The following is a 22858-nucleotide window of genomic DNA, read 5'->3' as shown; positions in this document are numbered from 1 at the left end:
CCTGATGGTAAGTGGTAGTAGAGTCCAAACGCGATGACGGCCAGTACAGTCGGGAAGAATGTTCGATACTAGCCGTCCCCGCCTTGCCGACCCGCAAGATGCCTCTTAACGCCTCATTTGAAGGAACCCGGGTTGTAAGAGGAGGGGAACACGTGAGCTGGTAAGGAATTCCATTTTTTGGTAGTGCGACAAAGAAAGGAGTTGCCAAATTTCTTTGTGCGCAATGGAATTGATGTCACAGTTAGGCGGTGACATCGAGAACCAGCTCGCGTGGACTTAAGAAGGAAGGGGGAAGCAGGAATTAGAGAGAATAATTCCTCAGAGCACTCGCCGTGATACAGTCGATAGAAAGCGCTCAGTGCTTCTATCTCGCGACGCAATTGTAAAGGTTCAAGGGTGTTTGTGACCTTTACGTCACCAATAATGCATACTGCACGTCGCTGCAACCGGTCCAAGGCCTCCAGTAGGTACTTAGCGGAGTCATCCCAAAGATGCGAGCAATATTCAACGCAAGACCGTACCTGTGTTTTGTATAACAGGCACGGTTGTTGTGGCGTGAAAAAACGCCGCACCTTGTTCAGAACTCCGAGTTTCCGTGAAGCTGTTTTTATAATAGCCTCGATGTAATCCCTTAGACTAAGGTCGCAGCGAACGTCCATCCCCAGCATGGCGATTTTGCTTTGTATCATCAGCGGTGCGCCACAGAGGGAGGGATGAGGGTAAAATGGTGACTTTTTCGCTGTGAGAGCGCATACCTGTGTTTTCTTGGCATTAAACTCAACAAGATTATCAGAACCCCATTTGGCGATGAGCTCTAACGTCCTATCGAGTTCAATGACAAGATTCTCCCGCCTCTCCTCAGTTTCCGCCCGCCCAGCCACTGCGCGTCCGTGGTATCCACCATGCACTGTACTATCGTCTGCATAGCAATGTATGTTCCCAAGAGAGAGCATATCATTGATATGCAAAAGAAAGAGTGTGGGAGATAGCACAGATTCCTGGGGGACCCCAGCATTCAGTACATAGAATTGTGAAGCGCAACCATCTACTAAAATACGAAGGCTACGCTTGTGTAGGAAGCTGGCAATCCAGGTGCATAGCTGAGCAGGCAGACCATAGGCCGGTAGCTTGGAGAGAAGACTTCTGTGCCAGACCCTGTCGAAAGCCTTGGAGATATCGAGGCTGACAGCCAACGATTCTCCTTGCTTGTCGATAGCTTCACCCCAGAGGTGGGTTACGTACGCTAGAAGATCACCTGTGGACCGTTTTGGTCGAAACCCTACTACTGACGATCATTAATTAGACTGTGATCTTCTAGGTAATGGATCAGTTGATTGTTTAGAATCCGTTCCATCACCTTACGAAGTACTGAGGTGATAGCTATTGGTCAATAATTTACCGGGTCAGACCGATCCCCTTTTTTGGGAACCGCTTGCACATTAGCTCTTCTCCAAGCCTCCGGCACACATCCCGAAGAAAGAGAAAGTTGGAACAGGCGCGTTAACACAATAGACAGCTCCGCCGCGCACTTCTTCAGCATTATGGCTGGTATTCCATCGGGACCGCTAGCTTTCCGTATATCAAGTGATTGCAGCTCCGCACGCACATCACGTTGCCTGATTTTGATGTCAGGCATCGTGTGGCCACATGAAGGTATTGTTGATGGCAGCGCACTACAATCATCGATCACAGAGTTGTCGGCAAAGAGTTTAGCCAGGAGGTCGGCTTTCTCCTGCGGACTGTGAGCTAGCGATCCGTCCGGATTTCTGAGCGGTGGCAGCGAAGGTTGGCAGAAATTGTTTTGCACAGACTTGGTCAGACGCCAGAAGCAACGGGAGCCCCTAGGATGCGAAATAAGGTCATGACCAATCTGTACAATGCGCTGTGCATCCGCTCTCGTGTATGCCTTCCTACAGGACTTGGAATTTTTATTGTAGTTTGCTATCAGTGAGTCAATGTTAGATGCCCCGCTAACGCAGCCGTTGATCCACGCGCGATATGCCACGTGCTTAGATGATACAGCGTCGGCACATTCACGAGTGAACCTACGGTTACGCGTACCCCTACTGATGAGATCTGAGCTAGGAATGTAGTATTCCATTCCTAACATGATCTCATCAGCAACAGCAGCGGCACTAGCTGTCGGGTCATTCCCACTGAAGCAACGTTCCTTCCAAGGGACTGACGCATAGTAATCGCGCATACCGTCCCAATCTGCCGACTTATAGTGCCAAACGCGACGTTTGCATACCGCTGATGGCGGCAGCTTGGCCTGTGGCACTTTGGTAGATATAAGGCCGTGATCCGAAGAACCAAGTGGAGCTTGAACCACAACCTGATATTCCACCGGGTGAGAAGTCAGCAGAAGATCCAGTAGTGGTATTCCGCCCTGACGAACAAGCATACTCCGGCTTTCGCTTTGAAAGATTCTTCAAGCATGTAGCCGGGATAGTTAAGGTAGCTGGTGTCGGCAGGGCGGAGTATTTGCGTCTCCGTGAGAAACAACACTGCTGGCCGTGCTGTCTCGAGATGGTGGTGGACAGCGTTGAGGTTAGCGTGGAGTCCTCGGATGTTAGAGAACTCGACCTCAAACAGCGTGGGTATGGTGGGGGTGTGCACCGCTGAACGACCGTTATTTCTTAGTTGCGCTACCATTTGGAAAAATAAGGAAAAGAGACGTGAAGTGAGCGACGTATTGCCACGATAGGGATGGGCAAAGTATGGAGGCGTGTTTTCCCAAATGGTTGCCAAAAGGGAAAATATACTGATCCGCCGGACGGAAGGGCCCCCGAACCCCCCCGGAAGTGGCCGCCGGGACCCCACCTTCCGGTCACCAACCGGCACGACGGTCCACCCCGAGATTATGCGTGGCCTGGTGGGGCAGCCTCACGAGCTGGTTAGACACGCTCGGGCCCCTGTACTATGCCACGGGCGGCCAGCGGAACAGCCGTTTCTTCAGGTCTTCCTGTCCGGCAGGTCAATACAGTTTCCCCCGGCATTGGTTCAACAGCCTTCTCCACTGGACCAACACCCGTCGCGGCAATACTCGCTCGGGAACTGGCTGTACGCTGGCTGACCTCGAAACGCAGCTGCAAGCCACTTCACGAGTTTTTCACCATGCGTACGGTGGTAACAAGCCAGGCGGATGTTAGCATCCTACCACCAGATGAGCAGATGGTCGCTCAGATATCCCTTAGTCGCCTCTTACGACACCCATGGGAAAGAGAGGGGCAGTGAAATGTATTCTTTCTCCGTCACTGCACGGATAATTTTTAAATACCGCTTGAAGAGCTATTATTTGTCCATTTCCAAGTAAGGTATGTATGTATGTATGAAATAGTATGTGGTTTATAATTTATCTATATATAATTTTATACTCTATAATTATACATAATATGTATATGCTATATAATAATTATATAGTATATATATATATATTATATAATATATATATATATTGTCTGTTAAATATCGCTATAAGCGATAAGACCGCCTTTGCGCACCATTTTTATTTTCTTTTTCTTTGATTGTTTCCTACTTCTTTCATTTTATGTATATGTTGTGCAAAAAGTGTTAAATAAAATAAATAAATAAATGGATGGCTGTCAGTATCTTAAGAATCGATGACGTCTCTACAATATAAAATAAAACAAAACTACATTAACACTATTGCGTTATTTAATGCAAATAGTGTTTTTAATTAATAAATCATCATACTAATAAAATGATTAAATAATTTTATATTTGATCATTTTATTAGTGTGATGATCCAATTGCATCGTGGGGTAAGACAGGGGAATATAATCTCACCGAAACTTTTTACCAATGCATTGGAGGACGTCTTCAAGACACTCGATTGGAACGGACGCGGCATTAATATAAATGGATAACTCATTACACATCTGCGATTTGCCAACGACATTGTCATCATGGCGGAGACTCTGCAGGATTTGGAGGAGATGCTAAACAACCTAAGCGATTCTACAAGTAGGTCTCTGGATGAACATTGAGAAGACCAGTGGTCGTAAATGGCTCTCCACTTGAAGTTGTGCAGGAATATATCTACCTGGGCCAAACTATACAACTTGGCCAGCACAACTTTGAGAAGGAGGCTAAAAGAAGAATACGTTTGGGTTGGGCGACATTCGGGAGGTTACGTCATATTTTTGAATCGTCGATCCCACAGTCGCTTAAGACCAGGGTCTTTAATCAGTGCGTCCACAAATTTAAGGCTCAGCGAGCAATGGAACGCGCGATGCTTAGGGTTTCTCTGGCAGATAGAATCCGAAATGAGGACATTCGCCAGAGAACTAAAGTCACCGACATCGCGCGTAGAATTAGCTCGCTGAAGTGGAAGTGGCTTGGTCATGTCTCCAGGCGCATTGATGGCCGATGTAGCTGACACGTGTTACAGTGGAGACCACCTTAAGCAAACGTAGGACGCCCTGTGACAAGATGGACCGACGATTTAAAAAAGGTGGCAGATACGGGATGGATGCGGACTGCCCAAGATTGGGATGGTTGGCGTTCTATGCTTCGATATGATGGCTTTCGTTGAGCAGTGGACGGCAAAAAGGTGAACATCATTAATTTTGATTTTAATAATTGTAATTTCATTTGGTTAGGACGTTAATTTCCTTGTTCCTAGTTCCACCTTGGTACGCGACCCAATTGTCTTCCTCCCCCCATAATAAAAAAATAATTTATTTAATATTTTGAAATATATTATAAATATATATACGAATTTACTCAAAGTTTAATTTATTTTAATTATTATTTTCCTGTTTATATATTTTGTATACATACTATAATGTAATGTAATGTATGTATGACAGTTGATTTAAACTTGACCTTTTGATATGATAAATAGGTCAATAGATATTTCTAGTTTTATTTTTATCACTCAATTAAAACGAAAAGACATTTATGTTTGTTTATTGATTCGAAATATGTTTAATATCGTAAGGTGACGTTTATTCAGGGCCCTGACTGGCAGGCATTCACATTAAATTAAAAAAAAATAATATTACCCACTTTGATGTAACTTATTTATCGATTCTGAAAAAGTATATTTATAAGTTATTTTAATTGAATAAGGTTAAATTCTAAATAAGTAATTCTTTATTCTCTCTTTCTGCCATTTCTTCTCCTGGTGTGTAAACAAGTAATCCATACAAACTTGTACTAAGTTTTATGGATTACTTGTTTACACAGATTAGATAGGCTTATTAGTCGTCAATAAATGAAGATCTTATATAATTTTATAATCAGTTAATATAAACTGTTACATCAATAAAGTTAGTGATATCATTTATATAAAATGAATTTATTAATAAATTATTTTGTTTGTATATTGATTTTTGTAAAATGTCACGCTAGAATTAATATAAACATAAAAGTTGCCTCAAGTAAGGGAGGTACTGCAGTGTCTTTTAATGGTACTGATATGAAATTAGTTAGTGAAAAGGAAGTAAAGATTTACAATATAACTGATTATAATTTGAACAAAGGCTTAAGAATCGAACTTGGCAAAGCACCTGATAATATATTCCTTAAAGATCCAACTACATATGGCAATTTATACTCTAATTATAAATGGAAAGAAATACATAGAAAATTGTATATAAAAAGTGCTAAAATTATCGACATTGTAAATGAGAAAGTTGAATTAAAATCACGTAATTATATCAATAATACAACCAGGAAAGCGAAAATCAAAGTGAATTTGCACGAGCCAGTCGAAACAATAATATCCTCTTTTTGGGATAAAGATGGATTCCATGATGACATATACTACAATATCATCGTAGATCATTATAAAACTAAATTAAATTTCACAAATAAATGGATGGATAATAATTTCAAATCAAAGAAATCAATATTTGGAATGAGTAATGTTGGTTTTATAAATATCGCACCAGGTAACACTGTCACGACTAAACTAACCGCTAAAAGAACTGTAATTCTACTTAAAGTTAAATATACCTCTAGTCTTATAGGAAATTTGGTTATTAATTACGCAAGAGTATATGGAAAATATCATTTTTATGCACCAAACATATCAAACATAATGAAAGCGGCTAAATTGAATAATGAAATTATTATAACTGAAGCTATTGAAATTAAGTCTTATACAGATCCAGTTTTAGACGTGATTGATAATAGTACGGGTAAGCAGATGCCCATGATATTCATAAATAAACGATTCCATCAAAGGAAGCTCAAAAAATCATTAAGTATTATAAATAAAACAGCAACAATAAAATAATTTAAAAATAAGTTATTTTTTATTTTCCTCTTTAAAAAAGTTGGCAACACGAGATCGCTTTAATGTTGTTATTTGTAAATAAAGTTGTTTTGACAGTTTCGTATTTTTCATAAGTATTACGACGTTAAAAAATAAAATTTCTAATGCAAAATATATTGCTTGTGTCACGTTTGACAAATAGTTCATGCGTTTTTAATGTACAAAAAGTTTTAAATGAAGATTTATCTTTACTTTGCATAAAAGTCCAGTAGCAACATCGAAGCTAAGTTTTTATTCGGGGTTAGCTCACTTTGTTGACACATGACACTCATGACAGTCCGTTCGTGATTTTCATTTCGATATCACGTCACGGTCATTTTGCCGAAAGTTTAAGAAATATCCCGGAAATAAAATTACGTGTTTTTCATAACCGCAATAGCCTTAATTGGATATAAGACTTTGTATAAAATGTTAGTGTTATAAAATCTTTCGTACTACACACGTATTACATCAATATATATTAAACATATTAATATTATTTCATTAAAACAAATTATTAAATATCTAGAAATTAATTAACTTTTCACGTAATAACTTTCTTGTTCTGCATTGTCATTGCATTTTTCTTTAAATTAATAAAATTAAAATGCAAGGTGTTTTAATCTGCGTGCCTATATACACTTTCGCGTAAGTATTTTTTTTTTAATTAAAATGTTAGGATTAACATGAAAAATTCATCAATTCAGATAAAATATCTTGTAAGTTTTTTTAATATTCAGTCATTAGGCGATTTTATTTTAGAATAATAATTATAATAACATCTACCCTAAATAAATTAATAAAACAAAAAAAATAATATATATATTTAGAAATGATGTTAGTAATAAGTGAATATTCATGACACCACAGTTATCTTTGACTCAATATTTAAAGTTACTGTGTAGGATTATAAACAGCTCGGCTTAGAATTGAAGTTTTAAAAATTAACCATAATAGTTATGTAGATACTGGTATGATTTTATTGTAATTATAAATGATTTTGTATTATTTATATGGTATCTGGTAATTTATATATTTGTGGTAGAATAAAGAATATTATTATTGTCAGTAGAACACCAACTCAACTTGAATTTTAAGTCTTATAAGAGCCGACAAAGCTAAATATTTTGTGTTTCACACATCAATATATGTAATTAATATGAGTTATTGTTCGAACGTTAAAACAACATCACTTATACAAAATAAATGGAATAAGAGCAAGACCATTAATGAAGATTTTTGAGTACATTCTTATTGGAAGAAAAAAAGTGCTGTTATGCTTCTTGAATTGAATATCCTCTTACGTCCTGCACAAGTTGTCTATGGCAGACAAAAAGGGAATCATTATTATTTAATACATTGCATTTAATAAAACTATGAAATATTTAATTTCATAAATGTTAAGGTATGGGTATTCTGAGACATGTCTAATTATCTTTTTACAAACCCAATGTTGCCCAATGCAAGATTTTTTTTGCCTGTAACTCGTTTTTATAATGTGTGTGTGTGTGTGTGTGTGCGTGTGTGTGTATGTATGTTCGTGTGTGTGTGTGTGTCTATTTGCATGTGTGTGTTGTGTTTTATGAGCATTTTTAAGACACTTATTAATACTAATCATTTCATAATTTGTCAATTATTAAAAAAATAATTGTCTCTTTGTACAATTTAAAAAGTATATAATTTCCTCTTCCAGGGCGCTTCTACTCGGGGCCTCAATAACAGCCGGTATTTTCGTGTTTCATGTAGCTGTTGTACCACTGATATTCAAATACTCGAAAACTTTTAGACGTCACCTGATATTTGCTAACTTTGGTAAGCAATATAATATAATCTTGATAACATCAAGGTATTTTTTTTATTTTTTGCATATGTAATTTTTTTTACAATAACAATTATTATGACTATGTACACCATAATTATATAGCTATATATAATTTACTACATGTATATACTTTATTAATGTCCTCCAGACCGATTTCGGCCACGGCGGCCAATTGTGTGCGCAAACACAGGTGCACTCTCTCTTTCCTCACCCTCACAATCCGATGGGATGGCCATCCGACACGACCGGAAAGAGATCAGGCGCAGGACCAACGGCTTTACGTGCTTTTCGAGGCACGAGAGTGTACACGCTTCCAACATCCAGACCCGGGCTGCTACTGAGAATTTTCGGACAGAAAAACCCAATAACTTTTTATTGGTCCGACCTGGGATTTGAACCCAGGACCTCCGGGTCTGCGCCCTTACATCAAGCCACTAGACCAACGAGGCAGTCATATACTTTATAACTTAATTAACAGTAAAATTTTGTGAACTCTGTGTTACTGAAGTGTTGATTGCCTCATAGATTTGTTGTATAGCTATTAGGCCACACATCTTAAGGTCTTGAGTTCAAACCCCGTAAAAACCCTGTTACAGGGTGATGTAAGGGGATTGTTAATATCACAAGTCTTGGAGCAGTGGTGACTACTTCCCGTAAGGTGGCCAACTGGTCAGCCTACCTAATACTATAAAAAAAGGTTTTGTTATAGAACTATTTACGCAAGTCTAAAGAACTGCAGTATCCTTAGCAGTTTCTATAGAAAGTCGTAAACGCTTATGTTCGAAATACTAATTACGTACGTCACTATTAAAAAAATCGATTATTATTCCGTTCAAGTGACACAATCGAACATTCTTTGTATCGTATATTTAGCTTACTTTTTAAATTTCTCGAGGGTACAGAAATGGACATAATATACCCAACACCTCCCGCCTCCCTTTCGCAAACGGAACGTTTAATACAAATCATACAATAGATTTTAATATTACATTTTTAATTGTTGCTATGCATATATTTTATGGCACAGTGATTCTCGTCGTTGCAAGTGACTGATTTACATGAAAAAAAAAACATGTAAGTGACCACTCTTCCTTTCTCGCTCACCGCAAGAACTTGCGTCGGTTTTTTTTTTATCTCTGACGTATTTCGTAACATTTAAACAAAACCTTTGTATATTCTTTATAACTGGCGAAAATAATATGTTTTGAAATATCGTTAAAATAATGTGTGTATAATTTCTGCAAAAACGTATTCAGTTATATTAATTGCTTATAATATATAATCGAATAGCGATAAGATTATGCCGGTGTTATGTATGATAGTTACGCGGTTGAAAGTCCATACTCACGTTAGGTACGTGAGTCTAATGAGTAACAATATTCTACTGGTCATGGTTTAGTCTATCTTATATCATATCAAGAATTCCAAAGTTCAATTCCCGTGTCAATAAAAATAGTTTGGTTTTTCGGTCGAGGAATTCCCTGTATCAGCCCAGTTGGATTGTTAACAGTTACCTACAATCAGAATACAAGTAGTTACCGCGTCAGTAGGCTATTCTGTGAGAACAAACGCGAAACTCACCAGAAAACGATCGTGAAATGTAGAAAGTAACAAGCAACAAGCAGGATCATAATAATTATAACATTTCATATAAATCCAATTTCATATAAATCATTTCATATAAATCCATTATTAACATTTCATATAAATCCATTTCATATAAAGCCGAGATGGCCTAGTGGTTAGAACGCGTGCATCTTAACCGATGATCGCGGGTTCAAACCCGGGCAAGCACCACTGAATTTTCATGTGCTTAATTTGTGTTTATAATTCATCTCGTGCTTGACGGTGAAGGAAAACATCGTGAGGAAACCTGCATGTGCCTAATTTCATTGAAATTATGCCACATGTGTATTCTACCAACCCGCATTGGAGCAGCGTGGTGGAATAAGCTCCAAACCTTCTTCTCAAAAGGGAGGGGAGGCCTTAGCCCAGCAGTGGGACATTAACAGGCTGTTACTATACTATACTATATATATAAATCCACTGCCTCGTTGGTCTAGTTGCTTGATGTAAGGCCGCGGTCCTGGGTTCAATTTCCAGGTTGGGCCAATAAAAAGTTATTGGGTTTTTCTGTCAGAAAATTCTCAGTAGCAGCCCGGAGTCTGGAAGTTGGAAGTGTGTACACTCGTGCCTCGGAAAGCACGTAAAGCCGTTGGTCCTGCCCCTGAACTCTTTCCGGTCGTATCGGATTGCCGTCCCATCAAATTATGAGAGTTAGGGAATAGAGTGCACTAGTGTTTGCGCACAAACTTATGCACTATAATATCACCTGCGTAGTTGGCGTAATCTCACTTGAGATTGGCCGCCGTGGCCGAAATCGGTCTGGAGGACATTATTATTATTATTATTAAATATCACCAAACGCTGGTTGTCAACATTTAACGGATGAGTTCTCACGGTATAGCAACGCGCAGAACATTGCCAATTACCAGTCCACTAGGCTAGGTTATAAAAAAAAACAATAGTAAATTTCACGTGACCTTTTTTTGCTAACACCGAATTTCCATGTAATTAATGTCTTGAACCGGATTTCTTTAAATTAAAATTACCTAATTTCGTGTTTTCGTCACTTTTAATAAAAATACTTCTATTAATTCTAACTTTACAAAATAATCAAGAGCGAATCAGCGAATTTAGTGTGGATGGTACCCAAATAATTACTTTATTCGAGTAAACATTACAGTAAAGCGTTTTTGAATCGTCAATATTTTGACAATCACCGTTACGGAAAGCAGCCTATAGAAAGAAGAAACGGCAAAACCGCGTAGTTGCTCTTTTGAAATAAGATTATATTTTTTAAGATTTTTAATTTTGATTAAGATTCTGATCTTATTTGACTCCATTATGTAACAAAAAACAAGAGAAATACAAAATCAATTGTCTCGTGGATAAAGGCAGACATGATATTTTTTTTTATAAAAACAAGTAGACTTTGTATTTTTTTATAGTATAGGTTGGCGGACGAGCATATGGGCCACCTGATAGTAAGTGGTCACCAACGCCCATAGACATTGGCATTGTGAGAAATTTTAACCATCGCTTACATCGCCAATGCGCCACCAACCTCGGGAACTAAGATGTTGATGTCCCTTGTGCCTGTAATTACACTGGCTCACTCACCCTTCACACCGGAACACAACAATAACAAGTACTGCTGTTTTGCGGTAGAATATCTGATGAGTGGATGGTACCTACCCAGACAGGCTTGCATAAAGCAAAATATATATAATAAAAGTAATTATATGTATTAAATAGATTAGTGAACCATGTTTTCTTTTGATATATTTGAGGTAATTATTATTGAGCGCCATAGACTTCGTTTGATATTTTAAGCTGTTTGTCACCTTGTGTATTACTTGTATTTCAAATTAAATCTTATTTTTGTATGCTTTTTGTTCATGTCAATTAAATCACCAAGAAAGTACACAACTTTGTTGGTGATTTAATCAATATATATATATATATAAAAACAGGTGATAACCCAAGACCTAACCAAATGTTAAAATTGGTCACTATATTTCAGTCCAATGGCCATTGAACGTGGACTTCGACGACGTAAAAGCGGGCGGTGTGGACGGTGGAAGGAATTTCTACATCGAATACAAGTCTAAAGTAGACAATTGTGATATTAAGATAGGTAAGTTTGTAGTTATAACTCGAACCGAACTCGAACCGGTAACAAACTTAGTAGTTACTTTTTTTATGATTATATATATAAAAATACTAGCGAATCGCTGGCTTCGCACGGGTAGATAAGAAGAAAAATGTATTTTGGATAGGATTTGCGTACAATCCGTTCTTAGTGAGCGTTTACTTCGGGGGAGGTGTAACTGGTGACAAATTTCAAGTCAATCGGGCGGATAGTTTTGGAGATCTCGTGTTGAGTGATATTTCGCTTATGATACAGATATGTAATAATCATCTAAATTAAAATACATATATATATACATATCGTAACAGCCTGTGAATGTCCCACTGCTAGGCTAAGGCCTCCTCTCCCTTTTTTGAGGAGAAGGTTCGGAGCTTATTCCACCGCGCTGCTCCAATGCGGGTTGGTGGAATACACATATGGCAGAATTTCAGTGAAATTAGACACATGCAGTTTTCCTCACGATGTTTTCCTTCACCGTGAAGCACGAGATGAATTATAATCACAAATTAAGCACATTAAAATTCAGTGGTGCTTACCCGGGTTTGAACTCACGATCATCGGTTAAGATTCACGCGTTCTTACCACTGGGCCATCTCGGCTCTTATATACATATATAATTACTAATTTTACAGTGAACAACACAATGGTTCTTATAGTTATATATTTGCATATAAGTGATGTTCGTCTTTGCGTTCTGTTTTTTTTTTTTCATTTTACGCATTAATACTTAATTGCTTTATAAAACAATGGATAAGATAATTTAAATGATTAATATTCGATTGTTGATTCTATTTCTGATGAGAAAATGTCGACTATTGTTATTTAATCAACGCTTCTGCGTATGTTCGATGTATGTATTTTTTATAGAATAGGAAGGCGGACGAGCATATGGGCCACCTGATGTGGTCACCAACGCCCATAGACATTGGCATTGTAAGAAATGTTAACCATCGCTTACATCACGAATGCGCCACCAAGCTTGGAAACTAAGATGTTATGTCCCTTGTGCCTGTAATTACACTGGCTCACGCCCTTCAAACAGGAACACAACAATACCAAGTACTGCTGTTTATGTGGTCACCACCGACTGAACAATATTAGCTGTTCATCACATTATGAATGCGCTAATGTTAATTCTAATTCCAATGTGGTGTCGTTAGAGAAACACCTACCGTTTGCTAACTTGGTCCGCTTATACTGTAAAATAAATTGGTGGTAGCCAGACTTTGCTTCCTATAAAGCCCAGCGATAACAACCCACACGAAAGCAAATGACCATTTTTCCATTATTGACCAAAAATATAAACCCGTTCCGGCTTCGCGCGGGTGGATAAAATGCTAATTTCGTAATACATATAACTCTTATATAACTTTTTGATTACTAATTACAGCCTTCATGGATTTCTGCTTAGGCTAAAGGTTGACTAGTAGGGAATGCCTTCAGGCATTAAGTCCGCCTTTTGTTCCAACTACACATTGTGGTGGTCAAAAGGTTTTTAAATAAAAAATAAATAAATAAACTCTATTCCTTTACGCGACACACAACGTTAAAACTTCGGTATAATTTTTTCATACCATAACATCTTCAACAATCATCGTCATATTTCAGCCAATTAACACAAAACTTTAATAAATTATACACTTAAACCTTTCTCATGAATGACTCCATCCATTGGTGAAAACCGTATGAAAAACCGTTCGGCAATTATTCAGTTTATTGCGATCGAACAGACATACAAATGTGGCGCGGAACTTCGTTTTATAATATATAGTAATATTGAATACTTTATTACATACCAAAGTGTTCAATATATGTCTATCATCGTGTCACGTGAAGCTGATCCAATATTCGATTAATTAAATTGATAAACTTCGATCGTATATTAGATATTTAATCTTGGTAGATCAAATTAACCGTGGTAATCCCTTCCAGGGGTCTGGCACATATTACCAAAAAGTGCCTACGAAAAGCTGAAAGGTAACTTCGAAGGTACCACGGATAAGGAAGAATTGAACAGGCTGATGGACTCAGAATTGACCGACTCCAAGTATCCTATCATGCTTTACTGTCACGGTATGTTGTATCACCTTTTCCTTCTCCTGTGCTAAAAGTTGTATTAGAAGATTCATGTGTTTATCTGTAGCATCCTAGCTCTTAAACGGATGAAAAACATTTTTGATTTGATTTTTTGTTTATAAGATGACTTCACCTGTTTGAAGATCATTCGCTCTTTTCTAGAAGCTTGTTTTATTGATTGTTGAAGATTTCTGTTGGTTGAAAAAAAAACCAGTAGAAGTTCAGCTCAATAGCAAGGATCTCTTAAATTTTTAGTTCAAGTTTTCTAGTTAATGTTCAAAATATGTAATATAGGATTTAAATCATATATTACAATCATATACCCCGGGTCAGATCGGTATGAGTTATGTCTAGGTAGCATGCGCAAGCGATCCCGCTCTTCTTAAAGACGGAGAGGGTATCGCGGGTTTTTTAGTGGGTATTCCGATGTTTGGGGCGCACTAGGCGTCTTGGACACCGGCGATTCCACATATCCCAACTTTTCAGGTGGAGGGAACGCTTAACGCGTTTTCCGGCGATAAAAAAGGTCGATACGAGTTATAGGTTCTAGAAACCTTTGTATGGAAGTTGGCATTGTTTCTCTCGTGCCCCGGAAACCAGGATTGTTTATATTGAACATGTTTTGTATTTTTCAGGTAATTCGAATTCCCGCGCCACGTCTCACAGGGTCCAAATGTATAAGTTCTTTCAGCAAATGGACTATCATACCGTTGCTTTTGACTACAGAGGTAAGCTCTCATTGGATTGTATGCGTGTGTGCGTGTGTCTGTACGCGCGTGTTTGTGAGCGTGTGTATTCCACTTACCAATCAAGTGCCCAGTGCCATTAAAATGTTCGTTTCTTTCATCAGGTTACGGTGACTCGACGAAAGTGACTCCGAGCGAAGATGGTGTGGTCGAAGATGCTCTGATCGTCTACGATTGGCTCCACACAACAGTTGATAAAGCTCCGTCCAGACCGCCGATTTATATATGGGGACATTCGCTCGGTACATATATATAACTAGAAAAAGTAATGCAGTATGTGAAATACGTTACAATGCTCGTTTTTTTTTTAAAGTGATTTCTAATATTCCTATATACCTATCCTAGTGCTAGAAGTGTTAACCTCAACTTAACGTAAATTAACACTAACTAGGTTTATTTGAATTTTTTATGTGATCAGATTAATTCATCATCTATTCGGGATTATTTCTTATTTTTTCATTCAGGTCTTCATCTATTCTCGTTTATTTTGTGGCCTCGGCGACCTGATGGTAAATGGTCACCATCGCTCATCGAAAGTGGCACAGTAAGTTAACCGTCTCTGACATCTTCAATTCGCCACCAACCTTGGGAACTAAGGTGTTATGACCCTTTTATCTGTAGTTAAACTGGCTATCCCACCCTTCAAACCGCAACAGAACAATACTAAGTATTGCTGTTTGGCGGTAGAATATGTGATCAGCGGGTGGTACCATTCCCAAACCCCTATCACGAAGTGGTATCTTGTATTAATCTTGCATCGATGTCCGTTCCAGGTACGGGCATATCTTCACATCTCCTCGGGAACCTGGACAAGCTATCGAAGAACATTCTAGAACGTCCGAAACCTCTGCCGCTACCAAATGGACTGATATTAGAAGCGCCATTTAATAATTTAGAAGATGAAGTACATTATCATCCTTTGGCTAAGGTGAGTGTATATTTTCACCTTCCTTTTGACAATAACATTATATTGGCTGTCAATCAGTTACCTAATAAAAAATGGAAAACGGCCACTGGTGTCCAGTGGGTTTGCTGAGCAAACCGTAACAGCGTGAATGTCCCACTGCTGGGCTAAAGGCCTTCCCTTCCCCTTTTTGAGGATACGGTTCGGATTTTATTCCATCACGCTAATATCAGGATAAACAAACTATTGATTAACATATTCCATGCGTTTTTTTTATAAAGCTCTGCTATATTACACCCTATAAACAATTAGGAAGATGATATTTTTTTATGATTTCAAAAAATCATATAAAAATATAAAAAAAAAAATGGCGAAAAAAATTTACGATATCTGCAAAAATTATTTTTTTACAATTATTAAAAGTTCTTAAAATCTTTTCTGGAGCAAACGATCGACGCGTGACGTCACATCGCCCAACGTTGCTCTCTCGCCCATACAGTTGCGCCTGTATTTACGCGTTTTTTTTTTTATTTATATTTCGGTTAGTATGAAAAAAAAGTTCATATATATATATATACAGTACCATAACATACTAATTCAATAAATAGAACTCAGGAAAATATATATTTTCGTGACGAGCTTTTTAATGTGAGTACCTTAGTAGTAATTTTTTTCGTATATATAAGTTTTTACTTTGAGAATAAAACAGTTAACTTTTACAGGCTAGTTTTAGGTATTCGTTTAATATAAACATAATTCAGAATGTTCGTAATGCGGCCTCGATACGTTGAATACCGATGGTGTTGTCATAAGATTTTGTATCGATGAAAAATGCATTTCAACGTTAATCTTAAGTTTATTGTTAATCTTAAAGAGATCTAATATGCAATACTATATATCTTTGAATCCGAATGAGCCAGTAAACGCCAACCAGATTGTTGGTAGGTAGCTGTATCTCTTTTTGAACCAAATTCAGGCCACAAAGTAATTTCATTGTCATCTTGTATTAAATTTTCTTTAAAAATTCTTAGTAATGTTAAGTCTTTTTTTTTTTTTTTATATTCGCCGGGAGGGCAAATGACTCTACTCCACCTGTTGGTAAGTGGTAGTAGAGTCCAAACGCGACGACGGCCAGTACAGACGGGAAAAACGTTCTGCACTAGCCGCCTTCGCCTTGCCGGCCCGCAAGATGCCTCTTCACGCCTCGTTTGAAGGAACCCGGGTTGTAAGAGGAGGGGAACACGTGAGCTGGTAAGGAATTCCATTTTTTGGAAGTGCGACAAAGAAAGGAGTTGCCAAATTTCTTTGTTCGCGATGGAATTGATGTCACAGTTAGGCGGTGACATCGAGAACCAGCTCGCGTGGACTTAAGAAGGAAGGGGGAAGCAGGAATTAGAGAGAATAATTCCTCAGAGCACTCGCCGTGATATAGTCGATAGAAAGCGCTCAGTGCTGCTATCTCACGACGCAATTGTAAAGGTTCAAGGGTGTTTGTGACCTTTACGTCGCCAATAATGCGTACGGCACGTCGCTGCAACCGGTCCAAGGCCTCAAGTAGGTACTTAGCGGAGCCATCCCAAAGGTGCGAGCAATATTCCACGCAAGACCGTACCTGTGTTTTGTACAGCAGGCACAGTTGTTGTGGCGTGAAAAAACGCCGCACCTTGTTCAGAACTCCGAGTTTCCGTGAAGCTGTTTTTATAACAGCCTCGATGTAATCCCTTGGACTAAGGTCGCAGCGAACGTCAATCCCCAGCATGGCGATTTTGCTTTGCATCATCAGCGGAGTACCACAGAGGGAGGGAAGAGGGGAAAATGTTGACTTTTTCGCCGTGAGAGCGCATACCTGTGTTTTCTTGGCATTAAACTCAACAAGATTATCAGAGCCCCATTTGGCGATGAGCTCTAACGTCCTATCGAGTTCAATGACAAGATTCTTCCGCCTCTCCTCAATTTCCGCTCGCCCAGCCACTGCGCGTCCGTGGTATCCACCATGCACTGTACTATCGTCTGCATAGCAATGTAATTGCTATACATTGCTATGCAGACGCAAGAGAGAGCATATCATTGATATGCAAAAGAAAGAGTGTGGGAGATAGCACAGATCCCTGGGGGACCCCAGCATTCACTACATAGAATTGTGAAGCGCAACCATCAACTAAAACACGAAGGCTACGCTTGTGTAGGAAGCTGGCAATCCAGGTGCATAGCTGAGCAGGCAGACCATATGCCGGCAGCTTGGAGAGAAGACTTCTGTGCCAGATCCTGTGGAAAGCTTTGGAGATATCGAGGCTGACAGCCAACGATTCTCCATGCTTGTCGATAGCTTCATCCCAGAGGTGTGTTACGTACGCTAGAAGATCACCTGTGGACCGTTTTGGTCGAAACCCGTACCCCGTACCGTACCCGTACCCGTACCCGTACCGTAATGGATCAGTTGGTTGTTTAAAATCCGTTCCATCACCTTACAAAGTACTGAGGTGATAGCTATTGGCCGATAATTTGCCGGGTCCAACCGCTTGCACATTAGCTCTTCTCCAAGCCTCCGGCACACTTCCCGAAGAGAGAAAAAGTTGGAACAGGCGCGTTAACACAGGAGACAGCTCCGCTACGCACTTCTTCAGCACTATGGCTGGTATTCCATCGGGACCGCTAGCTTTCCGTACATCAAGTGATTGCAGCTCCGCACGCACATCACGTTGCCTGATTTTAATGTCAGGCATCGTATGGCCACATGCAGGTATTGTAGGTGGCAGTGCACTACAATCATCGATGACGGAATTGTCGGCAAAGAGCTTAGCCAGGAGATCAGCTTGCTCTTGCGGACTGTGAGCTAGCGATCCGTCCGGATTTCTGAGCGGTGGCAGCGAAGGTTGGCAGAAATTGTTTTGCACAGACTTGGTCAGACGCCAGAAGCTACGGGAGCCCCTAGGATGCGAAACAAGGCCATGACCAATCTGTATAATGCGCTGTGCATCCGCTCTCGTGTATGCCTTTCTACAGGACTTGGAATTTTTATTATAGTTTGCTTTCAGTGAGTCAATGTTAGATGCCCCGCTAATGCAGCCGTTGATCCACTTGCGATATGCCGCCTGCTTAGATGATACAGCATCGGCACATTCACGAGTGAACCAACGGTTACGCGTACTCCTACTGACGAGATCTGAGCTAGGAATGTAGTATTCCATTCCCAGCATGATCTCGCCAGCAACAGCAGTGGCACTAGCTGTCGGGTCATTCCCACTGAAGCAACGTTCCTTCCAAGGGACCGACGCATAGTAATCGCGCCGTCCCAATCCGCCGACTTATAGTGCCAAACGCGACGTTTGCATACCGCTAGTGGCGGCAGCTTGGCCTGTGGCACTCTGGTAGAAATAAGGCTGTGATCCGAAGAGCCAAGAGGAGCCTGAACCACAACCTGATATTCCACCGGGTGAGAAGTCAGCAGAAGGTCCAGTAGAGAAGGTGCTTGCCCATCAATGTCTGGGATCCTGGTGGGCTGATCAACCAGTTGGGTCGTCATGTGTGAGAGCAAAAGCATGAGCAGTCCTTCCAGCATGGTCAGTTTTGAGGGATTTCAACCAGGATTCGTGGTGAGCATTAAAATCCCCCAAAAACACCAATTCCGCGTTAGGAAATTGCTCTTGCGCAGCATCTGCCACCCGACTAAGATGGTCAAATAATCGGCTTGTCTCCAAGTCACCATTGTGGGATCTGTAGAGGCACACGTAGACTCGGCTCTGACGAACCAGGTCCACACGTACCACCAACATGGAGAAGGAGGGGTCCTCCAAGCAGCGCAGTCGGTGACAGCAAACATCCGTCCTGACGAACAAGCATACTCCGGCTTTCGCTTTGAAGGATTTTTCAAGCGTGTAGCCGGGATAATTAAGGTAGCTGGTATCGGCAGGACGGAGTATTTGTGTCTCCGTGAGAAACAACATTGCTGGCCGTGCTGTCTCGAGATGGTGGTGGACAGCGTTGAGGTTAGTGTGGTGTCCTCGGATGTTAGAGAACTCGACCTCAAACAGCGAGGGTATGGTGGGTGTGTGTACCGCTGTACGACAGTTATTTCTGTTTTGTTGCGCCATTTGGGAAAAATGAAATGGAAAAGAGACGTGAAGCGAGCGATGTATTGCCACGATAGGGATGGGCAAAGTGTGGAGGCGTGTTTCCCCAAGTGGTTGCCAAAAGGAAAAATACACTGACCCGCCGGACGGAAGGGCCCCCGAACCCCCCCGGAAGTGGCCGCCGGGACCCCACCTACCGGTCACCAACCGGCACGACGGTCCACCCCGAGATTATGCGTGGCCTGGTGGGGCAGCCTCACGAGCTGGTTAGGCACGCTCGGGCCCCTGTACTTTGCCACGGGCGGCCAGCGGAACAGCCGTTTCTTCGGGTCTCCCTGTCCGGCAGGTCAATACAGTTTCCCCCGTAATTGATTCAACAACCGTCTCCAATTGGACCAACACCCATCGCGGCAATACTCGCTCGGGCTCTGGCTGTACGCTGGCTGACCTCGAAACGCGGCTGCAAGCCACTTCGAGAGTTTTTCACCATGCGTACGGTGGTAACAAGCCAGGCGGATGTTAGCATCCTACCACCAGATGAGCAGATGGTCGCTCAGATATCCCTTAGTCGCCTCTTACGACACCCATGGGAAAGAGAGGGGCAGTGAAATGTATTCTTTCTCCGTCACTGCACGGCACATGTCATATAATCTGTGAACAGATGATAATAATAAAATAAGTGCAGTACGTCTAGAAATATCAAATAATGTATTTTTGTTAGAGGTGGTCTGTAGCCAAGTAAATAGTAGTTTAATATCCCAAACGGGTGGCTTTGAGAGCCTTGGTCTAGCTAAGGCTATTGATTTTAAAATTTGCTGGAAAAAAAATTGATTGAATTATGTAAAAGAATTGTATTAAATGCAAAATTATGATCCATATAAAGTCTAACCTAGCAATATCATTCCCATTGGGAGATCTATGATCAATTTTATTCTTAGTACACCATAAAAACCATCCCCTGATGGGTGGGCCATAGGTTAATAATGTGGATGGTCTCCAACTAGTTGACAACAAGTTTCTTTCTTCTATATCCCAATGTTCTACTTTGTCTGCCCACCCCCAATTTTTCATGCCAGCAATTCCCGCTCTTTCATTTGTGGGGGTGGAAGCCCTGTTGACAAGTCTATAGATTCGCCACAAATACTTTTTCTGCGCATGCGCAGGCTGGCGGGGCGAATGATCTTTTTCCTCAGGTTTTCCCGTAGTGCGAGTGGGTCTAATACGGCAGTTTTCGAACAACGAATACACAAATACCATCGAGGTCGGCAATAACTCTTAAATTGCACGTGTCCATGGGCGAAGGTGACCACTTATCATTAAGTCGTTGGATCTGCTCGTTGCTAATTGTATAAAAAAGAGTCCTCGTTCTCACCACCCCCGCCCGGTCCGCAGCTGGTGTCCTGGCTGCCGTACTTCGAGTCGTCGTTCGTGTCTCCGTTCGCCGCGTGTCGCGTGCACGCGTTCCGCTCCGACAAGCACCTCGCACGCGCCCCGCACCTGCCCGCGCTGCTGCTGCACGCGCGCGACGACCGCATCGTGCCGCACTGCGTCGGCCACAAGGTGCGCGACTGGTTTTTTTTTTGTAGAATAGGCAGGCGAACGAGCATATGTGCCACCTGATGGTTAGTGGTCACCATCGCCCATAGACATTGGCATTGTAAAAAATGTTAACCATCGCTTACATCACCAAATCGCCACCAACCTTGGAAACTAAGATGTTATGTCCCTTGCGCCTGTAATTACACCGGCTCACTCACCCTTCAAATCGGTACACAACAATACCAGGTCCTGCTGTTTTGCGGTAGAATATCTGATGAGTGGGTGGTACCTACCTAGACGAGCTTGCACAAAGCTCTACCACTAGTGAATATCTGTGTGTGTCTATGCACTACCCTACTATGTGTGTGCATGTGATGCTTACCCAAGTGTGCTATAATCAATAACCTGCTATGTACTAACTAGTTGTGAACCAGCGCCCCTGGGAGGAGTAGACGGCATCTCCGGCAAAAGTCTACATAGTCGTTGTAGTTTAAAAACTGTATGTTTATTACTGAAATTATAAAATCGTATCCGTGTCCAGCTCTACCGCTCCGTGCTGGAGTCCCGCGCCGCCGGCGGAGCGACCATCAAGTTACATTCGTACGACGAAAAGGAAAACCTGGGGCACAAATGGATCTGTCTCGCTAAAGATCTCTCCGAAGTCGTTGGGTGAGAACTTTCTAACTTTTTTATATACTAACTGTATCCTTTTGTTATATTAACCGATTACAATTATTTAAAAAAAAACCACCTCGAACCTGATTGTAAAAAGTTACCAATTAATTACTATTTAGATTAATTTTAACCCTTTATATGGAGCTGACGTAATATTACGTTCAATCTTAAACCGTTTACTGCCCAGTGGGCGGATTAAACGTCCTCCCATACGAGGCGACCCATAAGGACGTTCAGCTTAGGCGTAAAGGCACCGGCCTATGATACTGGCCGTGTGTGCATTTATAATTAATATTAGTATATGTGTATTCTCTTAAGTTGCTTTAAAAGCAATATTAAAAATTTATAACGCAATTTAAAAATATTTAATGAAATTTTTGTTTTTGTTTCAGCGAATTCGTTTCAAGTCATCGGTGAAAATTACTAATTTTAATCTAGTTAAAACTCGCGCTTCAGCGATCTCACGGGTGTGGAAAGTGCTTTTGCAGATTGTACACATTGTTTGGAATAAAATATTTCATAGTATTTTGTTTTATTTATTGTATATATGGGTGTGTCTGTAAATAATGGGTGATTTCCCCCTAACCAATTCCGGCCACAGCGGCCATTTATTGCGGGCACAGGATTATTGTGCACAAGTGTTTTAATAATTATATGTTTGTGGTACCCTGCCGTAGTCCGGGGATTCTTAGCACCCCCCATCGCCGGTACCACCGGTTACCATGGCCGGTACCGTGGCCAGGAATAGTGCGATTACCGGGAATTGGGGGCCGTGAATTTGTGTCGTCGCTCATAGGGGGTATTTGCCTTAGTCACCACGCTTGGCAGGCGGGTTGGCGACCGCAGTGTCTGAAAATCTTTCACTAATAGCGCTGCTGCCCGCTATCAGGGTTTGCATTTTCGGATTCCAGCATTTGTATGGTAATACCGCCACGATTTCGGTCGCCAGAACCTCGTTCGTTGATTAGCAGGATGTACCAAGAGCAGGAGAGGTTGACGGTTGGGAGCCTAGGTTGTTGTCGACT

At 40.8% G+C, this 22858-nt stretch overlaps 2 protein-coding genes across 3 annotated transcripts; both read left to right on the top strand.

The window, feature by feature from the left end:
* The first annotated feature begins 5260 nt into the window (after positions 1-5260).
* On the top strand, positions 5261-6270 carry LOC126778539 (uncharacterized). Its single transcript, XM_050502198.1, has one exon. It carries the CDS (start codon positions 5321-5323, stop codon positions 6266-6268), a length of 948 nt encoding a protein of 315 aa, XP_050358155.1. The 5' UTR covers positions 5261-5320; the 3' UTR covers positions 6269-6270.
* A 262-nt stretch (positions 6271-6532) lies between these two features.
* On the top strand, positions 6533-22358 carry LOC126778521 (lysophosphatidylserine lipase ABHD12-like). 2 transcript variants are annotated; one of them, XM_050502158.1, is made up of 10 exons: positions 6533-6717; positions 7980-8098; positions 11695-11808; positions 13756-13896; positions 14535-14627; positions 14750-14887; positions 15419-15573; positions 21012-21179; positions 21700-21827; positions 22226-22358. In XM_050502158.1, coding segments are annotated over exons 1-10 (1083 nt in total). In that variant the 5' UTR covers positions 6533-6715; the 3' UTR covers positions 22251-22358. The 2 variants fall into 2 exon arrangements, with proteins under 2 accessions (XP_050358115.1, XP_050358113.1); XM_050502156.1 differs by having other exon boundaries at positions 6535-6934.
* Positions 22359-22858: the final 500 nt, after the last annotated feature.

Source organism: Nymphalis io, chromosome 26 (assembly GCF_905147045.1).
Source record: "Nymphalis io chromosome 26, ilAglIoxx1.1, whole genome shotgun sequence".
NCBI classification, from domain to species: domain Eukaryota; kingdom Metazoa; phylum Arthropoda; class Insecta; order Lepidoptera; family Nymphalidae; genus Nymphalis; species Nymphalis io.
Note: the sequence above shows the minus strand (reverse complement) of the source record. Positions and strands in the feature narration are given on the sequence as shown.

Excerpts from the sequence above, each read along its gene's own strand:
- LOC126778539 (XM_050502198.1), top strand. The coding sequence starts at position 5,321 with ATGAATTTATTAATAAATTATTTTGTTTGTATATTGATTTTTGTAAAA.
- LOC126778521 (XM_050502156.1), top strand. The coding sequence starts at position 6,894 with ATGCAAGGTGTTTTAATCTGCGTGCCTATATACACTTTCGC. Across the intron at positions 8,099-11,694 it reads CCTGATATTTGCTAACTTTG|TCCAATGGCCATTGAACGTG; the intron begins GTAAGCAATATA and ends ACTATATTTCAG. Across the intron at positions 21,828-22,225 it reads GATCTCTCCGAAGTCGTTGG|CGAATTCGTTTCAAGTCATC; the intron begins GTGAGAACTTTC and ends TTTTTGTTTCAG.